The following is a 21,057-nucleotide window of genomic DNA, read 5'->3' on the forward strand; positions in this document are numbered from 1 at the left end:
CACAATTCTACGAGCTTCCGGATCGTGATGAAGCATACTGGCGACATCGTTCAAGAATTGCTTGGCTCAAGGACGGAGATTGAAACTCGAAGTTTTTCCACCAAACAGCAAATAGTCGCAAACAAAAGAATTTTATTCCTGACCTTAAGGACAATGATGGTGTTTGGCATGATGCTGCCAATGGTATGGACGATGTGGTGTTAAACTATTTTTATAATATTTTTTCTTCACAAGGCTGTGGTGAACAGCAAGTTGTTTTGGATGTCATTGAAGATCGCATCACTGGTCCTATGAATTCTATTTTGACTGCTGCATACTCCAATGAAGAGATTAGAGAAGCCCTTTTTCAATGCATCTAACTAAAGCTCCCGGCCTGGTATGCCACCCATTTTTTTCCAGAAATTTTGGCACATTGTTGGAGAGGATGTTAGTCAAGCCATCAGTGATTTTCTTGTTTCTGGCCATATTTTACGGGAAATAAATTTCACTCGCGTCGTATTGGTCCCAAAAGTGAAGAATCCTCAAGACATGGCACAAGCTTATGTAATGTGCTATTCAAGATTGATTCTAAGGTGTTGGCAAACAGACTTAAAGGACTCCTTCCTTCTATCATTTGTCCTGCGCAAAGTGCATTTATTTCCGGTCGGTTAATTTCTAACAATACACTATTAGCCACTGAAATCGCTCATTTCTTGTAAACGAGACAGCGAGGGAAGAAGGGCTTCATGGCTTTGAAACTTGATATGAGCAAAGCCTATGATCGCATTGAATGGAGTTTTCTTAAAGGTATGATGACAAAAATGGGCCTTGATCCTCGTTGGGATGATCTTATCATGACATGTGTTTCTTCAGTATCGTATTCTTTTCTGGTGAATGGCACTCTCAAAGGTTATTTACATCCTACCTGTGGAGTTCATCGAGGTGATCCACTGTCCCCCTATCTCTTTCTCCTATGCGCCGAGGGACTTTCAGCTCTCATTGCTAAGCGGGAAAGAGAGGGATGTTTCCGGTGTATTTCTCTGTGTCGGGGGGCCCCATCTGTTAACCACCTCCTTTTTGCAGATGATGGTTTTATTTTTGCCCGTGCCACAGTTGATGACTGCCATACTATCCGTGATATACTTGCTAACTATTCTCAAGCCTCGGGACAACAAGTCAATCTGTTGAAAAGCTCACTTTGCATTAGCAGTAATATTAGAAGACCCAACCAAGACCTCCTCGTTGCGACACTTGGAGTGCAAAGAGTGGATTTTCATGACCGTTACCTCAGGTTTGCCTACTTTGATCGGAAGAGATAACACTGCAAGTTTTAGTCACATTAAAGAGAGAATCTGGAAACGTCTACAAGGATGCCAAGGCAAGTTACTGAACCCCGCCGGAGAAGAAGTCCTTATCAAAGCTGTCGTGCAAGCCATCCTCCTTTATACGACGAGCTGTTTCCTCCTTCGAAAAGGCTTTTGTGATGATCTTCACAAACTTATGGCAGACTTTTGGTGGAATAGCGCCAATGGTGACCGAAAAATTCACTGGATGTCATGGAAGAAACTGTGTCGATCAAAAGAGGACGGGGGCCTGGGTTTTCGTAACCTTTATGCTTTCAACATTGCTACTAGCTTAACAAGGATGGCGATTAATTACCGAACCTGATTCCCTCATATCCCGTGTTCTTACAGCTAAGTAATTCCCCAACTCTTCTTTCATGAATATTAAAGTTAACCCTCATGCTTCTGCTAGTTGGAAAAGTCTTTGTGCAACCCGACAGATTATCGACAGGGGTTCACGGTGGTAGGTTGGAAATGGTGAATCTATTGAGGTGTGGAAGGACCGTTGGCTACCACAACTGAAAACATTTCGTATTTTTTCTCCTAAACCTCCAGATTGTATAGTCAATAAGGTGGCCGACTTGTTACATTCGGACTCACCTAACTAGTTGGAATGTCCCTCTACTCCAGACTCTTTTCTTTGCGGAAGAAGTGGATTTGATCCGAAGCTTGCCTTTTAGTCTCCGTCGCCCTCGAGATCAACTCATTTGGCACTATGACACGAAAGGGCTCTTTACTGTTAAAAGTGCATACTGTGTCGCCCAAACCCTTATGCTGTATAATGAGACAGTTACGGCTCCTTCCTCTAGCTCTAATGCAGACTTCTCTATGTGGCCGACCCTATGGAAATCTCTGATCCCATGTTAAAAAAATTTGGTGGCGAGCTTGGTGGAATATACTACCAACGCAAGATAATCTCTTGCGGAAAAGGGTCCCGACAACCGACGGATGTGTGCTCTGCCGGGGAGTGAGCGAGTCCTTTATTCGCTTACTCAGGGACTGCCACTTCACCCGTTGTGCCTGGTTCGCCCCTTGGTATTAAGAGAAGCTTGGGCGCTTTCTCCTCAGTCCGCGATTTACTATATGATTATGCTCACAATTATGCTGCTTTTGATTTTTCCTCTATCCTAATGATGGGTTGGACCATTTGGGAAGCACGCAATGCACTTTTGTGCAACAACAAACGTAGTGACCCAGCTCTAATGTGGACCAAGACTAAAAGCAGATTAAATGAATTTATACAACATCAGATGGCAAAAGGTCCAAGGGCCATGCAACGGTCTATTAATTCTAAATGGTGCGAACCCAAGGAAGGTGACTGGAAAGTCAACCTTGATGGCTCTTGGGATAAAGACAACCAAATGGGAGGTGCTGAGGTTGTGATTCGTGATTCATATGGCACTTGTGTGGCAGCGCGAGCGAGCTACTCGTTTTGAAAATGTCTTCTCTCCCTTACACAGTGAAGCCCTTGCGGCAAGAGAAGGCATTAAGTTGGCGATGGAAAGGGGTCTACATAATGTTTGTTTTGAGAGCGATTTTCTTCGGATCGTCTCAGCACTTAGGAAACTCTCTATATATAGGTCTTATATTGGCCTGATTGTGGAGGATTCTAAGATCCTCCTGGCTCAGATCACTGGAGAAGGTTTTGCCCACACCCTTCGCCAAGCAGATGAGGTTCCTCACCATATTGCTCGTTTTGCTGTACACATTGGTTCTACCATCCCATGGTTGAAGGAACCTCCAGATATTCTTATGGGTCTTTTATTTGAAGATTGTAACTTGTAGTTTTTTCAGGCATGTTCTGAGGGGGATGGGGGGGCACTCTACCGGAGGTAAGGCTCTTGCTCCTGTTTGGGGTTGAGCGGGTACGGCTAACTTGTTAGCCCGACGTCCGAGCACATTGGAGTAGAGACACTCACCTAATTCCCGACGACATAGCCCGGTTTTTGTACTTGTTACTCATGTTTCTTCAATAAAATACTATCGCTCTTCTCTATTAAAAAAATAAAATAAAATTGTATTGTCTTTCAATTTATCCAAATTTTTTTACAACTCTCTTACCACATGTAAAAAATTAAAAAAAATTAAAAACATTCAGTGTTTTTAAAAAGAAAATGTCTATTTTTTTAGATGGGGAAAAAAAAAATTTAACACAAGAATGACTTTTTTTTAAAAAAAAAATCAACAAAAGAAAGATCCTTTTTTAAAAAAATATACAGACAAAAGGCATTCTTCTAAAGAAGTCTGTTTTCGAAGGAAGTTCATTGATTGCATTTTCAAACTATTAATTCTGTAAGTTTGATTATTTAATTTTTTTTTCTAAACCATTAATTAGGTAAGTCTTATTTGTTGGAATCTTTCAAAAAAGGGGAAAAAACAAACAAACGTTTTTTCTTATTTGAATGTCTCCTTATTCTCTTTGGAGTCTTTAAAAAAGATGTTTTTTCTTAATTAATTTTTGAACAAGGTGATAAGAAAATTGTCAAAAATTTGGATAATAAATTTAAGGAAACATTAAAATCAATACATTTAATAATGGAAAATTTGGAAAACAAATGTTAGCTTGTTTGATGTATTAGTTGCATTGTTTTAAGTAAGAAAAATGACACATGTTATGAGAAAAAGGGAGAAGGTCCAAAAGAGAAGGTTGTTAATTAGCATTCTCTATCCTCTAAATAAACATAAACTGAAATCAACAACTACTTTTATAACAAAATAATGTAGATATCAATGAAGTAAAACGAAAATAGAAACTTCAATCATTTACAACTTTAAGAAAAACACAACATACAAGCAAACCAAGACACTACCATAAGCACCTCAAACACAATGATCAATCTACAAAGACACAACATACAACAAAATCATAACTGGAACAAGAACAAAAATAACTATCAAATTCAGAAAAAAAAAAAAAAAACTCCCAATCAAAAGAAGAAACTACGATACAATAAGAATCCTAGCAACACAAAGACACTACCAGAACTACCTCAAACACAATTATCAATCTACAATACTAACATAAAACAAAATAAAATACTATCAAATTGAAAGAAAGAAAACAAACCAATGATTTGAGGAGTTTCTATAGCCTTGCAACCTTTTACATGTGTTTTGTTTGCCATTTCAATACCTTGACTGCACCAATTACTAAGTGCCTGAAGTGTGGAAAATTTAATTTGGGTGAAGAGCAAATGCAAAGCTTTGCCTTTATTAAAGAAAAGTTGAGCATAGCACCAGTTCCAGCCATTCCCAACTTTGAGAATATATCCGAGGTCGAATAGAGTAGGTGTATGAAATTGGTACTTAAGTGACGAGGGGTAAATTTAAATACTATTCAGACAGACAGAGATATATTCACACACTTTAAAACTTGACCAAAGATGATTATGACTAGTCAACAACTAGTCATGAAAGCCATAACCAAGAACACACACACAGCCTATACCAATTTGTACCTGCAAGCCTAGAAAATTACTAGTGACAACATAGGCACTCAGAAGGACCCGTAAATCTAGGCATCCCCTGTGCTAGCAACAACTATGGTGAAAGTGTTTGAAAGCATCATAATCAAGTAAACAACAAACAAGATATAATGATGACTAGTCAACCGCAAGGACTCAACTAATGACTTGTCAAACTCAAACAAATTAGTCTATGAAGAAACAAGGATTTGTCATTTTCAAACATATTCAACTTTTCAATCAAATCAGAATTTTCTTTTTCAAGAGTGCTGACTTTATGATACAATTCATACATGTCAACTTCATTCTCATACAAGATATCACTCGACTTCTTTTTGGCCATTTTGAGAGTTTCATTTAGTTCATCAAGTTCCTTGACATTTTGTTCTAGCATGTGATTATGTTCTTTGAAATTACAAGTTTCATTTAAAAACATATTATACTTTTTATATAGTTTCCTGTATGACTGCTCATCCTGCCTATCATCCCCAGACTTAGATTCATTTCCTGAATCAGATTCTCCCTCATTAACTACATGAATTCTAAGGGCAAAATGATTTGCCTTTTCATTAGATGAAGTGATATACTTGTTGGAATTATCACTATCACTATCACTCCATTGTGCTGTAACACCCCGACCCCAAATTTAACCCTTATTTAATTATTTAATTATTTAAGGGTATTTTGGTCATATTTTTAACCGGAGAGAGTTTGGGGCAGTGACTAGTATTTTTGGATAGGGCGTACTGAGACGAGTTCATAGACACGTAGTGGGCTCGAATCGAAGTTGTAACGAGAGAGATATGGTCAAAAGAAGCCCAGTGGCATAATCGTAAATATTCCGAAATGGGATTTTTTATAAAAATCTGATTTTCTCTCTCTCTCCTCTCCCTCGAGCGCGACAGTCGGCCACGTTTTAGCCGGCCGTGCTCTCCTCCGGCCACCAATGACGACGGGACCGGTACCAAAATGACCGGGCCGTCGTCCTCTTCCTACCCCAGCCACCTCCCGCCGCCAGCCGCCGTGGATTCGCCGGAATTTGGAGCTGAAGCGGCCGACGTCGTCCAAACTTCAAAGCCGTCGATCTCCCTCCTCCAGCCACCAATTCCGTCGACCCAGGTATGAATTTTGAACCTCTCGAGCTGCTCTAGCTGATGGTTGGGTAGGGTTAGATCGATTCTTAGCGTAGGCAACTCAATTTTCGAATTGAAAATCGGCAGAAACTTCGGCCTCCATGATTGGCCATTTTCGGCCACTTTTTGGGGTAGGTCCAAGAACAAAAGTGGCTCCAAATAGGGTGTTATACCTAGGGTAAGAGTTTGGAGCCGTGGTTTTGAGATTTTCCGGTGAAGCGTTATCGCTTTGGGCACCCACGCGCTGCCGGCGCGTGCGGCGGCGCATGCGGTGGCGCGTGGGCACTGTAGAAAAATAGCACTGTGTTCCGATGAAATCCTTAGGTTGTCACGAGTGCGTAGGATTTCGCGGATCTCAATTCGGACGTCGTTTGACTATCGAACGGATAATCGCATATTATGCGTTATCCAGGTTCGATAGGTTGGGACCGTCGGATGGTCCCAAATTTCATATATGTTAATCTAGGTATTTCTAGGATCGTGTAGGAATTCACGGATCGTGAATCGGAGCCCCGGATGTTCCGAATAATAATTTAAAGTTTATATTTTATATTAACTTTCAGATCGTGCGATCGTGAGAAATCCGACCGTCCGATCTGAATCAAACTCGCAGGACAAGTGTCCTATACCTGGTAGAACCCATAGGGACTTCCGGATCGGAAATTGGAGGTCGTGGGTTCTGCAGGTCCGGTTGACCAGGGTTAGAGTAGTTTGACCCTTGGTTGACCGTGAGTCTTCCGGAGTAATCTCACCTTTTTAAGGGAGGATTATCGAGTGCTAGACCATTGTAGAGGATTACACAATATTAGAATTTATTTATATAATTATAATTATATATGGTTGTACAAGGGTACAACAGAGTTTAGAATGTCAGTTTGGAGGGCTATATGCACTACTTTAGGTACCTCCCCGGATGTTGGATTCACTACATGCACCACCAAGTGAAAGTTAGGTCCCACGTGGCGTAGGTTATCCGGCGTTGGGACAGACCCCATACGTGGCGTTGGTTGTACCGGCGTATGGGGAGCTATTGTGATATTGTTTGATGTTTACTTCTTAATTTTTTTAAGGGCTAACATCATATTACCTTCTGAAGGTTTGGGGTCATTCTTTAAAACCGGTCACGGATGTCACATTCCGAGATCGGCTCCACCGTAGCACGATATTGTCCGCTTTGGCCCCCCTATCTACCCTCACGGTTTTGTTTCTGGAAACTCACGAGCAACTTACCAGTGAGTCACCCATCCTGGGATTGCTCTAGCCCAAACTCGTTTAACTTTAGAGTTCCCATGACTTCGATGCTAGTGAGCTTTCAAAAAGCCTCATGCTAGATAGAGGTGGGCATGTACATATAAGGCACATCACCCCCTCTTCGTTAGTCGATGTGGGATGTTACAACGGAGCTTCAATTTTGTCAATTTACGCCCTAACTTTTTAAAATTCAACCAATGTACACTTTTCGTCAGTTTGACCGTTTGGTTTTCTGTTAAATGATGACGTGTCAAAAGCACGGTCCACTTTTTTGCTTAGATATAATTAAATGTTAAGAAATAATATTTGACATATATTAAAATAAAAATAAAAACATCTCTCTCTCTCTCTCTCTCTCTCTCTCTCTCTCTCACATCTTCGTATTAACCCTCACTCCAATTCAAGAATGACCCCAAATTTTCAAAGGGTAAAATGATATTAGCTCTTTTTTAATTATTCTGTGATTTCAATTTTACCCCAAAAATATAAATAAGATAAAAATGGATAATTACGTGGTATAAATGGAGATTTCTATTGTACATTTTTCCAGCAGGTTCAAATCCAATCCAATGCAATGCTCCAAGTAAAATTACCAGACGTATATGTATTTTCTAATGTATGATTCCATGATCCCAACACTTATTTGCATCCAAAGGGAGGTATTGAGACCCAATCCTTACCTACAACCTTTCCTATACCGCAGGTATAGGACCCCACCATTACCTACACCATAGGTACGTTTTTTCACCCAAACCTTACCTATACCATAGGTATTTTTATTTCTATTTTGACCCAAAAATTACCTACAATACAGTTAAAAACCTACAGTATAAGTATACACATCACAACCTATAACATAGGTGCTGTAATTGACGACACAAGGTGAGAATACTCAAAATTTATAGAGTCGACATTACTTGAAACCCAACAACTTATGCATTAAAGAAGCATGAATCAACATAAATTGGTATGATTTTGGGAGAAAACGTGATTTAGGGATATGTTTGATATATTTGTCTTTTCTATTCAATGGCTGTTTGGGCCAAAATTCTGTGCACCCAGCCCAACGCTACAAAGCCCAGAATAACAAAGACAAAAACGCTAGGGCCCGAGAAGTCTGGACTCTAAAAATAAACGGGAACCAAAGGTCCAAAATCCAACAAAAGCCCGGCCTAGAACCTATCTCAAGCTTGGGCTTCGAAGAAACTAAATTGGGCTTGGCATGATCAAAGTAAAAAGTGGAAACCCAAAAGGAAACAGAGCCCACGTGATTTTTTTTCTCTGACTTGGAAAAGCCAAACAAATTCAACTGGGATGATAAAAGAGTTGACAGAGGCAGGCAAAAAGAAGGGATGTCTCTGATATCTCTGCCACCACAAGATCAAGACCCTTTTATATATTCGGAGATATTGTTTCTACTCCAAAGAAACCACCATCTTTCAAGGGATACGCATGCTAAAGTTCTCAAAAAGAGATAAGCAGGAAAACAGGGAGTTGTTCAAACTGGAAAAAGCAAACTGAACATCACGGTTTGAGCTCCCACAAAGGGGCAGTTGGAATTAAAGATGGGTAAGGTTCTCTTCCAAAAAATAGAGAAATGATTGGTCTTAAAAAGAACTGACTATTGAAAACCTATCTGTCAGAAATTGATAAAAATCCCTTCTTCTTTATATTTAAAAAAATGAAAGATCTTTTGAGAATTTTTGCCGCCCATTATTGAAAGAAAGAAACCCTACTCCAGAACATTTCTTATAAATATAAAAAGAGGGTAAACAGAGCAAGGAATTATTCAACAATCAATCAAACAATCAGAAATCAACCAAAGGCAAAAAACTCAAATATGATCACTTGATCACTAAGAACCTTCAAATAAACTGGAGCAACCAGAAGCTCATTTGAGCCACAAAAGAAGCTAGCTATAGATCAGAACTTCCAAAGTTCAGGCCAAAGTTCAGGCTTAGGGAAATAAGTCATTCAAAACGAGATTTCTCTCGTTACAAATTTGGCTCAGTAAAAGCCAAGACAAGCAGAGTTTGAGTTTTCACAAATATGAAAACCTCAACAAATTTTACAGTGCAGTTCCAGCTTATTAAGTCATCAAGTACAACCACTTTTGCCCCTTCATACTAAAGAAGCCACAGTTCTACCCACTCAAAAGCCTCCCAAAGCTTGAAGTAGATTAAAGCTCTGCCAAAATTGAACTTTGGTATCAATTTATAGCTAAAGCTAAGCAATTGAAGTTGTTAATAGCCCAGTCCAGCATGAATGTACTCGGTTCAACCCGGATCAAAAGTTTTTACCCAAGCAGAAATGGGATTCCAGCCGTCTTTTTTTGTCTTTCTAGAGTTGATTTTTCCCTTTTTAATTTTGTAGAAGGCAGTTCTGCCTAAAACAGTCCACTTTATTATCATCTATTTGGCTAGAACTACCAATTTTATATTGTGATAAATTATGAAGTCCTCACCAGTTTGAGGCAAGAAAAAAACTTACTTGGGAGATATTCTTCACCCAAATTCACAATCGCTTGTTTAGAAATCAGTAACTTGGGGTGCAAGTTATCTATATCAAAGAAGTCTGCCAGGATTTTTCATTGTTAGCAGTGGCACGCTCGCACACCAAAGAAAATTGGCTTGTTGACTAGTCAATGGTTTTCAAGGCAATGGGGAACTTTGCCCTTCCATCACAGGAGTAAAAATAAAACGGGTGAACAATGGCGCACATGTTGTAAGAGCATCTATAATCATACTCCCTTTTTTCAGTTAAAATTTAACTAAAAACACACGAAAGTTAGTTTAGGGAGTCATAAATATTATAGTTATTTTTTAATTCAATATGATTGATTCATCTATACATATATACAGTCCCGATCTCTTGGACCACAAGAGTCCAAGAGATTGTGAAGTCCTTTTTCTCTCGTCGGATTTAGGAGCTCCTAAAAGTCTCCCTATTTTAGGGCATCCATAATGACCTCCCTAAATCACCTCTTTAGACAAATTTTATGGAGTAATTGGAAAAATATAACTCCAACCATGCTCATTATCCACCTCCAGCATGATTGTAGATGCTCTTAGGAGGTGGATAGGGAGTATAGTTGGAGTTATATTTTTCCAATTCCTCCCTAAAATTTGTCTAAGAATGTGGTTTAGGGAGCCCGTTGTGGATACTCTAAAAATCTTTTATCTTGTGGACATAAGATTTGCTTACTTTGCCACATTACTGGATTTATAGACTATAATCAACAATAGACAATTGATGTCCCGCGTCCATTATATCTTCATAAAATTGGACCTATTTCCAAGAAGTCCTAATATTTTTCCTAATATGTCATACTTGTCTCGATTGGTTTACTTATATTGGTTTTTATTATTGGTAAGGTGTTTTATTTTATAGAGCATCCCAACAAAAACATATTCGTTTTTATTATCCAATAATTATTATTAGTTCCTGCACACAGAATAATAAAAAAATCATTAATTTATCATTTTTTAATAGGTGTTCACCTGATATTTTCATCCAAAAAGTCCGGGGTGATCTTATATATGGAGCACCCTACAAACTTTTTATTTGTGAAGCACAAACACAACACCACCTAAATAATTAAGAAGTGGAAGAAGATGTTAAATCTCCTGAATGAAACCTTCTCAAGCTTGTTGCAACCTTTTTCCTTCAAGTATTTAGCACTTCTTGCAATTTTCCTCATCCTTATATACAAATGGTTCTCCACTTCCGCAAACTCATCACCACCTTCTCCGCCAAAGCTCCCCATCATTGGAAACCTTCACCAACTAAGACAGCACCTTCAGCGCTCTCTTCAAACCCTAGCTCAACGCCACGGGCCACTCATGCTCCTCCATTTCGGAAGTGTGCCGGTCCTTGTGGTCTCCTCAGATGAGACTGCCCGCGAGATCATGAAAACCCATGACATCACATTCGCCAACAGACCCAAGAACACCTTCTTCAAGAAGTTTTGCTACAACTTCAAAGACGTGGCCTCGGCTCCTTATGGTGAGTATTGGAGGCAGATGAAAAGTATATGCGTCTTAAATCTCCTTAGCAACACAAGGGTTCGTTCTTTTCGTGCCGTAAGAGAAGAGGAAACTAAATCCATGATCGACAATATAACTAAGCACTGCTCCTCATCCCCCTCCTCAGTATCATCAGCGGTTAATTTAAGTGAAATGCTCGAGACGCTTACGAATGATGTTATCTGTAGAGTGGCTCTTGGGAGGAAGTACAGCGATGACGGGGAACGTGGGAGGACGTTTAAGAAGCTTGCCGGGGAGCTGACGTTGGTGATGTCGCGTATCCATATTGGAGACTATATCCCATGGCTTGCCTGGATCGCCCGTCTCAATGGTTTGGACGCCAAGTTTGACGATCTGGCTAAACGGTTCGATGAGTTTTTAGAAATAGTTGTTCAAGAACATATGGATGAATTTGATGGTCTTACCAAGAATGAGGACCAGAAGGATCTTGTGGACGTTCTGCTTTGCCTTCAGGCTGATTCTCCTATTGATAGAGTTAGTATCAAGGCTGTCATCTTGGTAATTAAAACTCTCTCTCTCTCTCTCTCTCTCTCTCTCTCTCTCTCTCTCTCTCTCTCTCTCTGTTACATGCATAGTGGTGTTGGATTGTCTTATCTTTCTCACCATAGTAATGCTAGAATTACTCAGTTTGTTCGAAGAATGATGTTACAATATGCTTGTTATGTGATCATATCTAAAGAAATAAATAAGTTTTAACCAAAATTGAACCATATCTGAAATTTTTTATTGTCAAACTCGTGCTAGCCAGCCAAGAAACAGAAAGAAAAAGATGTGTTGTGTGACAAGAGACTAGTAATATTAAAAAGAAAACATTTTGTAAAAAACTAATATAAGTCAAACATTTTGGACTAATTTGATATTTTAAAGGCATATTTATTGATATGCCTCTTATGTTGTACCCAAAATCTCAATTTGCCCCTACAATTTCAACTAAGTCAATGTGCCCCCTATGCTTTCATTTCGTGTTCGACATTCACTCATTCCGTCAATTTCTTTGGTAACACCGTTAATTTGTTGACTTGACATGGGTATTTTAGTAATTTTAGCTATTTAAAAATTCAACTTATATTAGATTGTGGTCTTCTAATATTTCTTTGAAGAGCACATATGGCTTAGCCAAGTTGGCTAGAGCGGATGTGCTCCCACTCTGCACCCGAGTTCGAATCCCGCTCCCTATAATTTAGAGTTGAACATCGCTTGTATAAAAATAAAAAAAAATCTTTGAAGCAGGAGTATTTTCAGGGTTTTTGAATGTTTCAAGCCTTCTACCTTTTTATATATATAGATATATAGATAGATAACATCCTAACCCCAATTCTTTGGGGTTTATATATAATTTTCCATTAACTTTTAATCGATTTTTACCATTAAAATTATTGTAGGATGTGTTTGTTGGTGGCACTGATACCTCATTTACACTCCTAGAGTGGACAATGTCCGAGCTTTTAAGGCATCCAAGAATCATGGAAAAATTGCAGAATGAGGTACGGGGGATAGTGGGCAAGAAAACAGACATAATTACAGAGGATGATTTGGTTGGAATGCACTACTTGAAGGCAGTTATCAAGGAGACTCTTCGCCTACATCCTTCAATTCCATTGCTATTGCCCAGGCTATCCACCCAAGATGCACAAATAAATGGCTACGACATTAAAGCCAACACACAAGTTATAGTGAATGCATGGCAAATTGGAAGAGATCCCAAGTCATACAACAAACCAGAGGAGTTCGAGCCAGAAAGGTTCTTGGACAGTGCCATAGATTATAAAGGTAATTACTTCCACTACATTCCATTTGGGGCTGGCAGAAGAGTTTACCCAGGAATTCAGTTTGCCATGGCTGTCCAAGAGATTGCTTTGGCAAATTTAGTGCACAAGTTCGACTGGGCGCTGCCTGATGGCGCAAGAGGGGAGGACTTAGACATGACTGATGTAAAGACCCAAACCTAAAATTCACATGTAATTAGTAATTTATTATGTGGAAAGACAATTTTGCCCTTTGACTCACTTATGAACTCAATGTTGACTTTTTGACCGAAAAGGAATTTGACAATTCCACATACACCGTTGCGTAGAGCACGACGACACGAGTTCATAGACACGAAGTAAGCTCGAATCGGAGTTGTAACGAAGAAAATACGATTAAAAATATCGAGGGGCAAAATGGTAAATTGAAAAATCAGATTTTATAAAACCTCTCTCTCTCTCTTTCTCTCTCCCCGAGCCCTCCTCCCTCTCTGTTTCGTTCTCTCCCTCCCGTCGCCCTCCAAGTGCAGCGCCGCCACTACCGGCCACCACAAGCCCCAACACCGGTACCAACCTGACCGGCCCGACCCCGCCGTCACGTCGCCGCCCACTCCCGCCGCGAGCTGCTCGCCAGTCGCCGGAAACGGCAGGAATTCCGCCGGTTTTGTCAAAATTTCCAACCGCTCGTTCTCCCTCAATTCTCAACCAAATCTTTCGAGTAAGGTATGGATTCTCATCTATTTTTCGTGCTCTAGCTGATGGTTGGATAGGTTTTTATCAATTTTAGCCGTAGATTGCCCAGTTTGTAAATTGAAGTTTCAGCCGATTTTCGGCCTCTGTTTTCGGCCACTTCCAGTCACTTTTTGGGGTAGGTCCAAGAACAAAAGTGACTCCAAATGGGGTGTTTTACCTAGGATAGGAGTTTGGAGTCCTGGTTCCGAGATTTTTCGACCACCCGAAATCGCTTAAGACACCCAAATCTGCCCGCGCGTGCTGGGGCGCATGGGCGAGGGTGGTGAAGTAATTTTGTACAGTTTTGTGACCCTTAGGTCGTCACGAGCGCATAGGAATTCGCGGATCTCAATTTGGATACCGTTTGAGTCTTGAACGGATTTTCCATATTGTGCGATTACCGGGTTCAATACTGTTGAGCCGTTGGATCGTAATCAATTTTAGATATGTTACTCTAGATAATTTTAGAAACGTGTAGGATTCGACGGATTGTGAATCGGAGTCCCGGATACTCCGAAAACGCGAACCCTAGGGCTAGGGTTTAGAAATTATGCGATTACAGGATTGTGTTCAATCCGACCGTCCGATTGACATTCATACCCTCGGGACATGTGTCCTAAATATATTGGACCTTCTAGCGGCATCCGGATCATATTGTACCCGTGGGGTTCCGGATTGACTGTTTGGACTTTAGCGTTTTTTGAGTCCCAGGATACCGCTAAACGATCCCACGTGGAAGGAAAGCTGTTGTGGGCATAGGGATCACTTTAAATTGACGCACGTACTTTTAGGAGCCGGGGGTAGGGTTTTTTTTTAATTTAATACTATATTGTATTAATAGAATATTATGGTCATTGAATCAGGCACCCGGGCACCAGTTGACCCGCAGGAGGGACCTTCCAGAGGTCCAGCTAACTCGGACTATCAGTGAGTGGACTCTTTGTTTTTATAAATGAATTTACTCAGTTCAGTTTCAGTTAAGCAGTTCAGTTTCTGTTATAAGTTGTTTTATGCTGTTAAATATTTTATGTTACATGCTGCCGAGTGAAGTTTCCTTTTAAGAATATAGGAAAAGATATTCTCGTTAATTATCAGATAAATGGCAGTAGAATTTTAAAGGTTACAGAAAGTTAATTATTCGTAAGATTTTCTTCAGAAACTTTATATTTTCTTAAACCACCTTGTACCCAGTTATTACATGTTGCCTTCGGATTATATTTGTTGCCTTCGGTTTAGTCAGCATGCTTGACAGTTGCCCCACGAGTTCCTTGGTACCCGAACGCGTGTGGAGCGAGTAATGCGGATAAAGGCGGACTACGGTTCCCTGAATCCTGCGAGTTGCGGCTCAGACTGACCTCGTGTCACTGAGACCTGCGAGTATGTGTCACCCATGGTGATGCAAGGAATTGACGAATCTAAGGAATTGACGGACATAGGGTACACCTCGGTGATAGTTTTAAAGTGTTTTCAAATGTATAGTTATATACATGCATTGATTTCAGAAATAAAGAAAATAAGCTAGTTTGTATATTTGTTTTTACAGTGGGGTTAGTATGTTCATATGGTATTTTCTAAGCTTTGTTTTTGGGTCCACTCACCCTTCTTGTTGTTTTGCGCCCCCAGGCAGTAGACGTGCACAGGAATCCACCACCGGGCCACTTCCCATCTTCCGCGCCTTTCTTCTGATGTAGGATTTTGTTTTGTAAACAGATCCACTCTTTTGTACATTTAGTAGTCGCTCTGATGTTTTGCCCTAAACTGAGATGTGAACTGTTGGAATGTATATATACATATGCTGGCAGTTGGTTGTATATTTGTATACTTGTTGGCAGGTGAAAATGTTTTGGTATTGAGCCAATTACAAGGGAAACTCTGCCGATTTTTCGGTAGAAGTCAACCTTGTTATTTTATCGTGTTTGGTATAGATGGGCAAATAGGTCATTTGTGCCCGACATTTGCCAGGTGTCGGACACGCACAGGGTCTGACTCGGATTCCAAAGCGGAAGTTGGATCGGATCCTGTCAACTGAATCTACTGGGGCAAGCGTTCGCAGAGTATATCCTCTTAAAGTTGTTGCTATTCCATATTTGGGCTAATATAGTGTTGGTGTATCCGAACTAGATTTCGTTTATTCACAACAAATAAGAAATTATCATATCTTACGCTATTATTTGGTAATCAAAATTTGAAATAATGGTATTGATATAAATATGTATCTATTAAGAAAAGTGTGGAATTGCTTGTGGTCTCACTGAGGATTTAGTTGTTGAAATGTCCATTGTTTGGTTTCCCAGGAAAGGATTTTCTAATAAACTCTCACTTTGTCTTTTATTTATTTATTTAAAGGATATAATTAAGGGAAGCCAAGAACGCATAATTACCATATCGTGTATCCTTCTTCACTACTACAAAAAGTGAAAAAGACGACCAGAAAACAACGACGGTCTAAGTGAAAACCGTCGTGGTTTTTAAAAAGACGACGGTTCTAAAAACACCGTCGTGTAATACCACCTTAGACAACTAAAAAATGGAGATTCAAATGGCTGTTCAAAAACAACGACGTACCTAATTAAACAACCGACGTCTATTTGAAACAGATTTCCGCAGTGTAAAATCAAAGCCAACAAAGAACGGCAGAAGTTATGAATCGACCGACGTAGAAAGTAAAGACGACGATTTCAATAAAAGCCGCCGTTTTTACTCATAAAATAACACGACGAGGTTTCGTATAAGACGCCATATAATTACAAACAAATCCACGGCTTTAAAATACAAAATATCGCCGTATTAAATTAATGTACAACGACGGAAAATATAAATATATCGATGTCATTCTCGTATAGTTCTACGACGTTATCTTTAAATCGTACTATAAAATTTAACGTCGTATTTATTCATTTTATACGTCGTACCTTTAATTTAAACCGTCGTCTTAATAAGAATTTTTGTTAACAATTTTTTTCTTTGATTTTCTTATCCTACGTCGGTAGATCTACTTAATGACAAGAATTGAAATAACCACGACTGTTTATATAGAAAACCGCCGACATAATCAGATTTTTCTGAGATCCCAAGGATTACGAAATCTTACCAGATGGAACTCTGTTCCACATCATAATCTTAACAGATGACACAGATTTGCAATCAGAGAGACAATTTTTTGGAAGTTGATGATGTGTGTGCGTCTGTGTATCTACAAATATTATACCTAACGTCGTTGCAAATTTGCAATCAGAGAGACAATTTTCAACGACAGTTATATTATACCTAACGACGTTTAAAAAACAAATCAACGTCGCTCAACAAATATATTACGTCGTCTTAGTCTTACTTAAGACGACAAAAAACGACGACAGTAATACAAAAACAGTCGTTGTTTTTATATTCTTATTTTATTTAAATTTGTCATCCAAAAAAGAAACTTTACATATTCCAGAACATTAATTTCCTTCATTTTAAATTTCCTCCGAAAAAAAAACTCTATTTATAACGCACTGTAATTGAAAAATAAACTGAAAGGTCACGGGAAAAAAAATTCTATTCATAATTTAAAAATTCAAATCCACGTCGGTTATATTAAACCTAACGACGTTAAATGAAAAGATTCCACGTCGCAAAACAAATATTGCGTCGTGTTAGTTAAAAACGACGGCATAACAAAAAACCGTCGTTGTTTCAAAATGAATTAATTTAAAATTTCTTCGGGAAAGCAAAATCTATTTATAATTTCCTCGGGTTAGTAATATTGCGTCGTATTAGTTTACAAATTCTAGAACATTAATTTTCCTCATTTTAAATTTCCTCAGGAAAGAAAAATCTATTTTAAATTCTAGAACATTATCGACCCTGCTACAGTTAGTGCCAACTCTGGGACAATAGCTGACAGATCACGATTGGTAGCAGCTCGACTTCAGAAGACTGATGGTGAACAGATTTTCATGATGCCTTACAATCCAGGGTTAGTCTCCTTAACATGATTTTGTTTTTATGATTTTCAATAAATGACAGCGTATAAACTAACCACGTCGGTATTTTATTTTATTGAGTCGTTTGAAACTACTAACCACGTCGGTGTTTTATTTTATTGAGTCGTTTGAAACTACTAACCACGTCGGTAGTTATTTATCGTCGTGATAAATATATAATGTCGTCGATTGCTACTTTATTTCGTCGTGTGAAATATTATAATACGTCGTTTTTGTAAATAACCGTCGTTTTTATATTAATTTTGTGCAGCCGTCATTGGATCTTACTGATTGTGAGAGCAAAGAGGGAAACCGTCTATTTTCTGGATCCTCTGCCCGGAAATCGTGTGGTCGATGAAGAGAGCAAAAACATCGTGAACAGTGCTATAAAAATATATAATTCTCACATAGCCAGAGCAGGCCGTAAAGTAGTAATTTGGAAAACTCTGTCAGGCACACCAAAGCAACCCAGTAGTGTCGAATGTGGGTATTATGTGATGCGCTTCATGAGGGACATCATCATGGATCCTTCCTTGGCGTTTGAGAAGAAGGTAAGAAGAAATTACCTTCATATATTTTACGTCGTTTTTTGTATTATCAACGACGGTCATGTAAAATTACTGTCGTTGAATAGATATACTACGTCGGTTATGAAAAATATCGTCGTCTGTGATTGAATTTCTTTTTATTTATAAACCCTAATAGTCATTGTTTATGCAGTATGCCAAGGGAAAACAGGAAGCGCCATACCCCCAAGAAGCAATTGATGAAGTCCGGAATGAATGGGCAGAGTTTGTTTGCCTTCACATGGAATAGGGGAATTATTGAACACTTGATATTTATGTATAATGTACAAATTTTGTCTATAATATATAATGTAAAAATTTGTTGAGGTTTTCTTAAATTAAAAAAAAAAACATACATACAAATTGCGTAACCGACGTGTAATACTTTTCCAACGACCTAATAAAGTCAAAAACCGTCGTTTTTTGTTGTTTCGTTTTAAACAAATCTGACGTAAAAGGATATTTAGACGACGTTCTTTGAACAATTGAGTCGTTTATGGTTTACAACGTCTTCAATTTCTTAAGGGTTCAGGGTAGTACTTTGTAACGACAGCGGTTAAGTCATGGAATATATATTTTACGTCGGATAGTTAAATATCCGCCATGGTTTCTCATTTAAACGACGTCATTTTAACAACTTAGTCGTCTATTACAATTTATTAACACCGACGTGGTTTGTTGTTGTGATAAGAATATTTTATTATTTTTATATCAAAATATTCAAAATAAATTTAAAATAAATCAGAAAAATGCAAAGTCAACTCCTATGAAGTCATTGATATATTTTCTTCCCCCTAAACCTTGAAAAAAATTCATTTTGAATAACAAAAATTTAAAATGACCATCCAAAATAAAATTGTTTTGATGAGTCATAAAATCACTTCTAGTTTTATGGTTTAGGGTTTAGAGTCTAGGGTTTAGAGATTAGGGTTGTTATTTATTGGGGTTTATTTTTAAAGTATAATTTTTGGGTAGTCTAGGGTATATATTAGGCTGTAAAACCATAAACCCTTTTATAAACTTAATTTTTTAAATTATATAATTTAGTTTTAAGGGTTTAGGGTATTAATTTTTAACGACGGTGGTTGAGTCGTAGAATACATATGTTACGTCGTGCAGTAAAATATCCGACATGGTTTCTACTTTAAACGACGTCATTTTAATATGTAAATCGTCTATTATAATTTACAACGTCTTCAATTTCTTAACCCCGACGTGGTTTTTCAGTCGTCTTTATATCAAAATATTCAAAATAAATTTAAAATTAATCCGAAAAATGAAGCGTCAAAATAAACGGCGTTACGTTCAGTGTTTCCGTCGTGGAATATTACATTTACGTCGGTTCTTGTAGAACTTTCGCCATGGTTTTTCTTTCGACGTTTTAAAGAGCGCGCTCTCTAAAAATTTTCATGCGACCTAAATTTTTTAGATTTGGCTCTTATTCTTATACTTCTAACCCTGAACCCTAAAATTTTTAGATTTCGCGCAACATAACATTTCGCTCTCTCACTTCTGCTCTAATTAAAAGTTGCACTCTCCAGGCTCCGTCGAATATGTGAGCTCGTCCAACCTGTAAGTACAAACCCTATCTTCCCCTTGTAAATTCATTGAATGATATTAGGTTGTTTTGTTAAAGGGTTTTAGGTATATGCTTTGCGATCTGTTAATAATGTGCTTATAGGTATGGGTTCATGGATTTTCTGTTTAATGGGTTCATGGATTTTCTGTTTAATGGGTTCATGGATTACATTATCTGTTATGTTGAATTGGGAATGGATTTAATTTTGTCGGATCTTTTAATCACCCTATGTTATGTTGAATTGGGAATGGATTTATTGTTTTCATGCTTGGTTTCATGTATATGTTGGTTTCTTGCTTGGTTTCATATATATGTTGTGTTCTTAATGGGTTTTGGGTTCTTGAAAATAAACTGAGACACGACGCCTTTTTAGGCATACGACGACGATTACACGACGGTTTTTTTTAAACTACCGTCGTTGTATTACTTATACACGACGGTTTTTTCATAAACCGTCGTTTGTATTACTTATATTAGACGACGTCTGTTGAAAATCCGTCGTCTATATATGCCAAATACGTCTATTTTTGTTTAAAACCTGTCGTCTCTGTTGTGTATTACTTGCTATTAGTTGATGTTTCCAACATAGATAAGTTGGAAGAAGATGTAGTAGTTACTCTGTGTTTGCTTGAGAAGTACTTTCCCCCTTCATTCTTTGATATCATGGTTCATCTAGTAGTACATCTTGTCAGAGAAGTTCGTCTATGTGGGCCAGTATATTTTAGGTGGATGTATCCGTTTGAAAGATATATGAAAGTGCTGAAGGGGTATGTTCAGAATCGTACTCGTCCCGAAGGTTGCATTGCTGAGCGGTATATAGCTGAAGAAGCGGTAGAGTTTTGTACTCAGCATTTATCTGATGTTAGTACAGTTGGAGTGCCTTCAAGCCAAAAGATGGGAGTTTCAAAGCCATTATCAGGTTGCACAGTGAGCGTAGTTGATCAGGACCTGTTGAATCAAGCACATCTATATGTCTTGGAGAATACGGAGGAAGTCCTACCTTATATCGAGTACGTATGAGTTTTATTCTTTAAGTTTCCATTTTAAATTATTTCTTATGTTTATCTTATATATTTGGGACCGTAATGCTTGAATTTTTCGTGTCATGTAGGCAACATATGATCCACATCAAGACTGCTTATCCAAAATTTAGAAAGAGAACAAAGTGGCTGCAGGATAAGCACAATAGCACTTTCATTCAATGGTTACGCTTCAAGGTATATGTTGTTGAATAACATATTTCTCTTTTAATTT

At 38.4% G+C, this 21,057-nt stretch overlaps 2 protein-coding genes across 2 annotated transcripts; both read left to right on the plus strand.

Moving 5' to 3' along the window:
• Positions 801-1,298, plus strand: LOC109948629. The gene has a single exon (XM_020562291.1). It carries the CDS (start codon positions 801-803, stop codon positions 1,296-1,298), a length of 498 nt encoding a protein of 165 aa, XP_020417880.1.
• On the plus strand, positions 10,728-15,913 carry LOC18781070 (cytochrome P450 71A25). Its single transcript, XM_020561318.1, has 3 exons — positions 10,728-11,714; positions 12,599-13,147; positions 15,700-15,913. Exons 1-3 carry the CDS (start codon positions 10,785-10,787, stop codon positions 15,787-15,789), a joined length of 1,569 nt encoding a protein of 522 aa, XP_020416907.1. The 5' UTR covers positions 10,728-10,784; the 3' UTR covers positions 15,790-15,913.

This window comes from Prunus persica, chromosome G4 (genome assembly GCF_000346465.2).
Source record: "Prunus persica cultivar Lovell chromosome G4, Prunus_persica_NCBIv2, whole genome shotgun sequence".
In the NCBI taxonomy this organism is placed as follows: Eukaryota; Viridiplantae; Streptophyta; class Magnoliopsida; order Rosales; family Rosaceae; genus Prunus; species Prunus persica.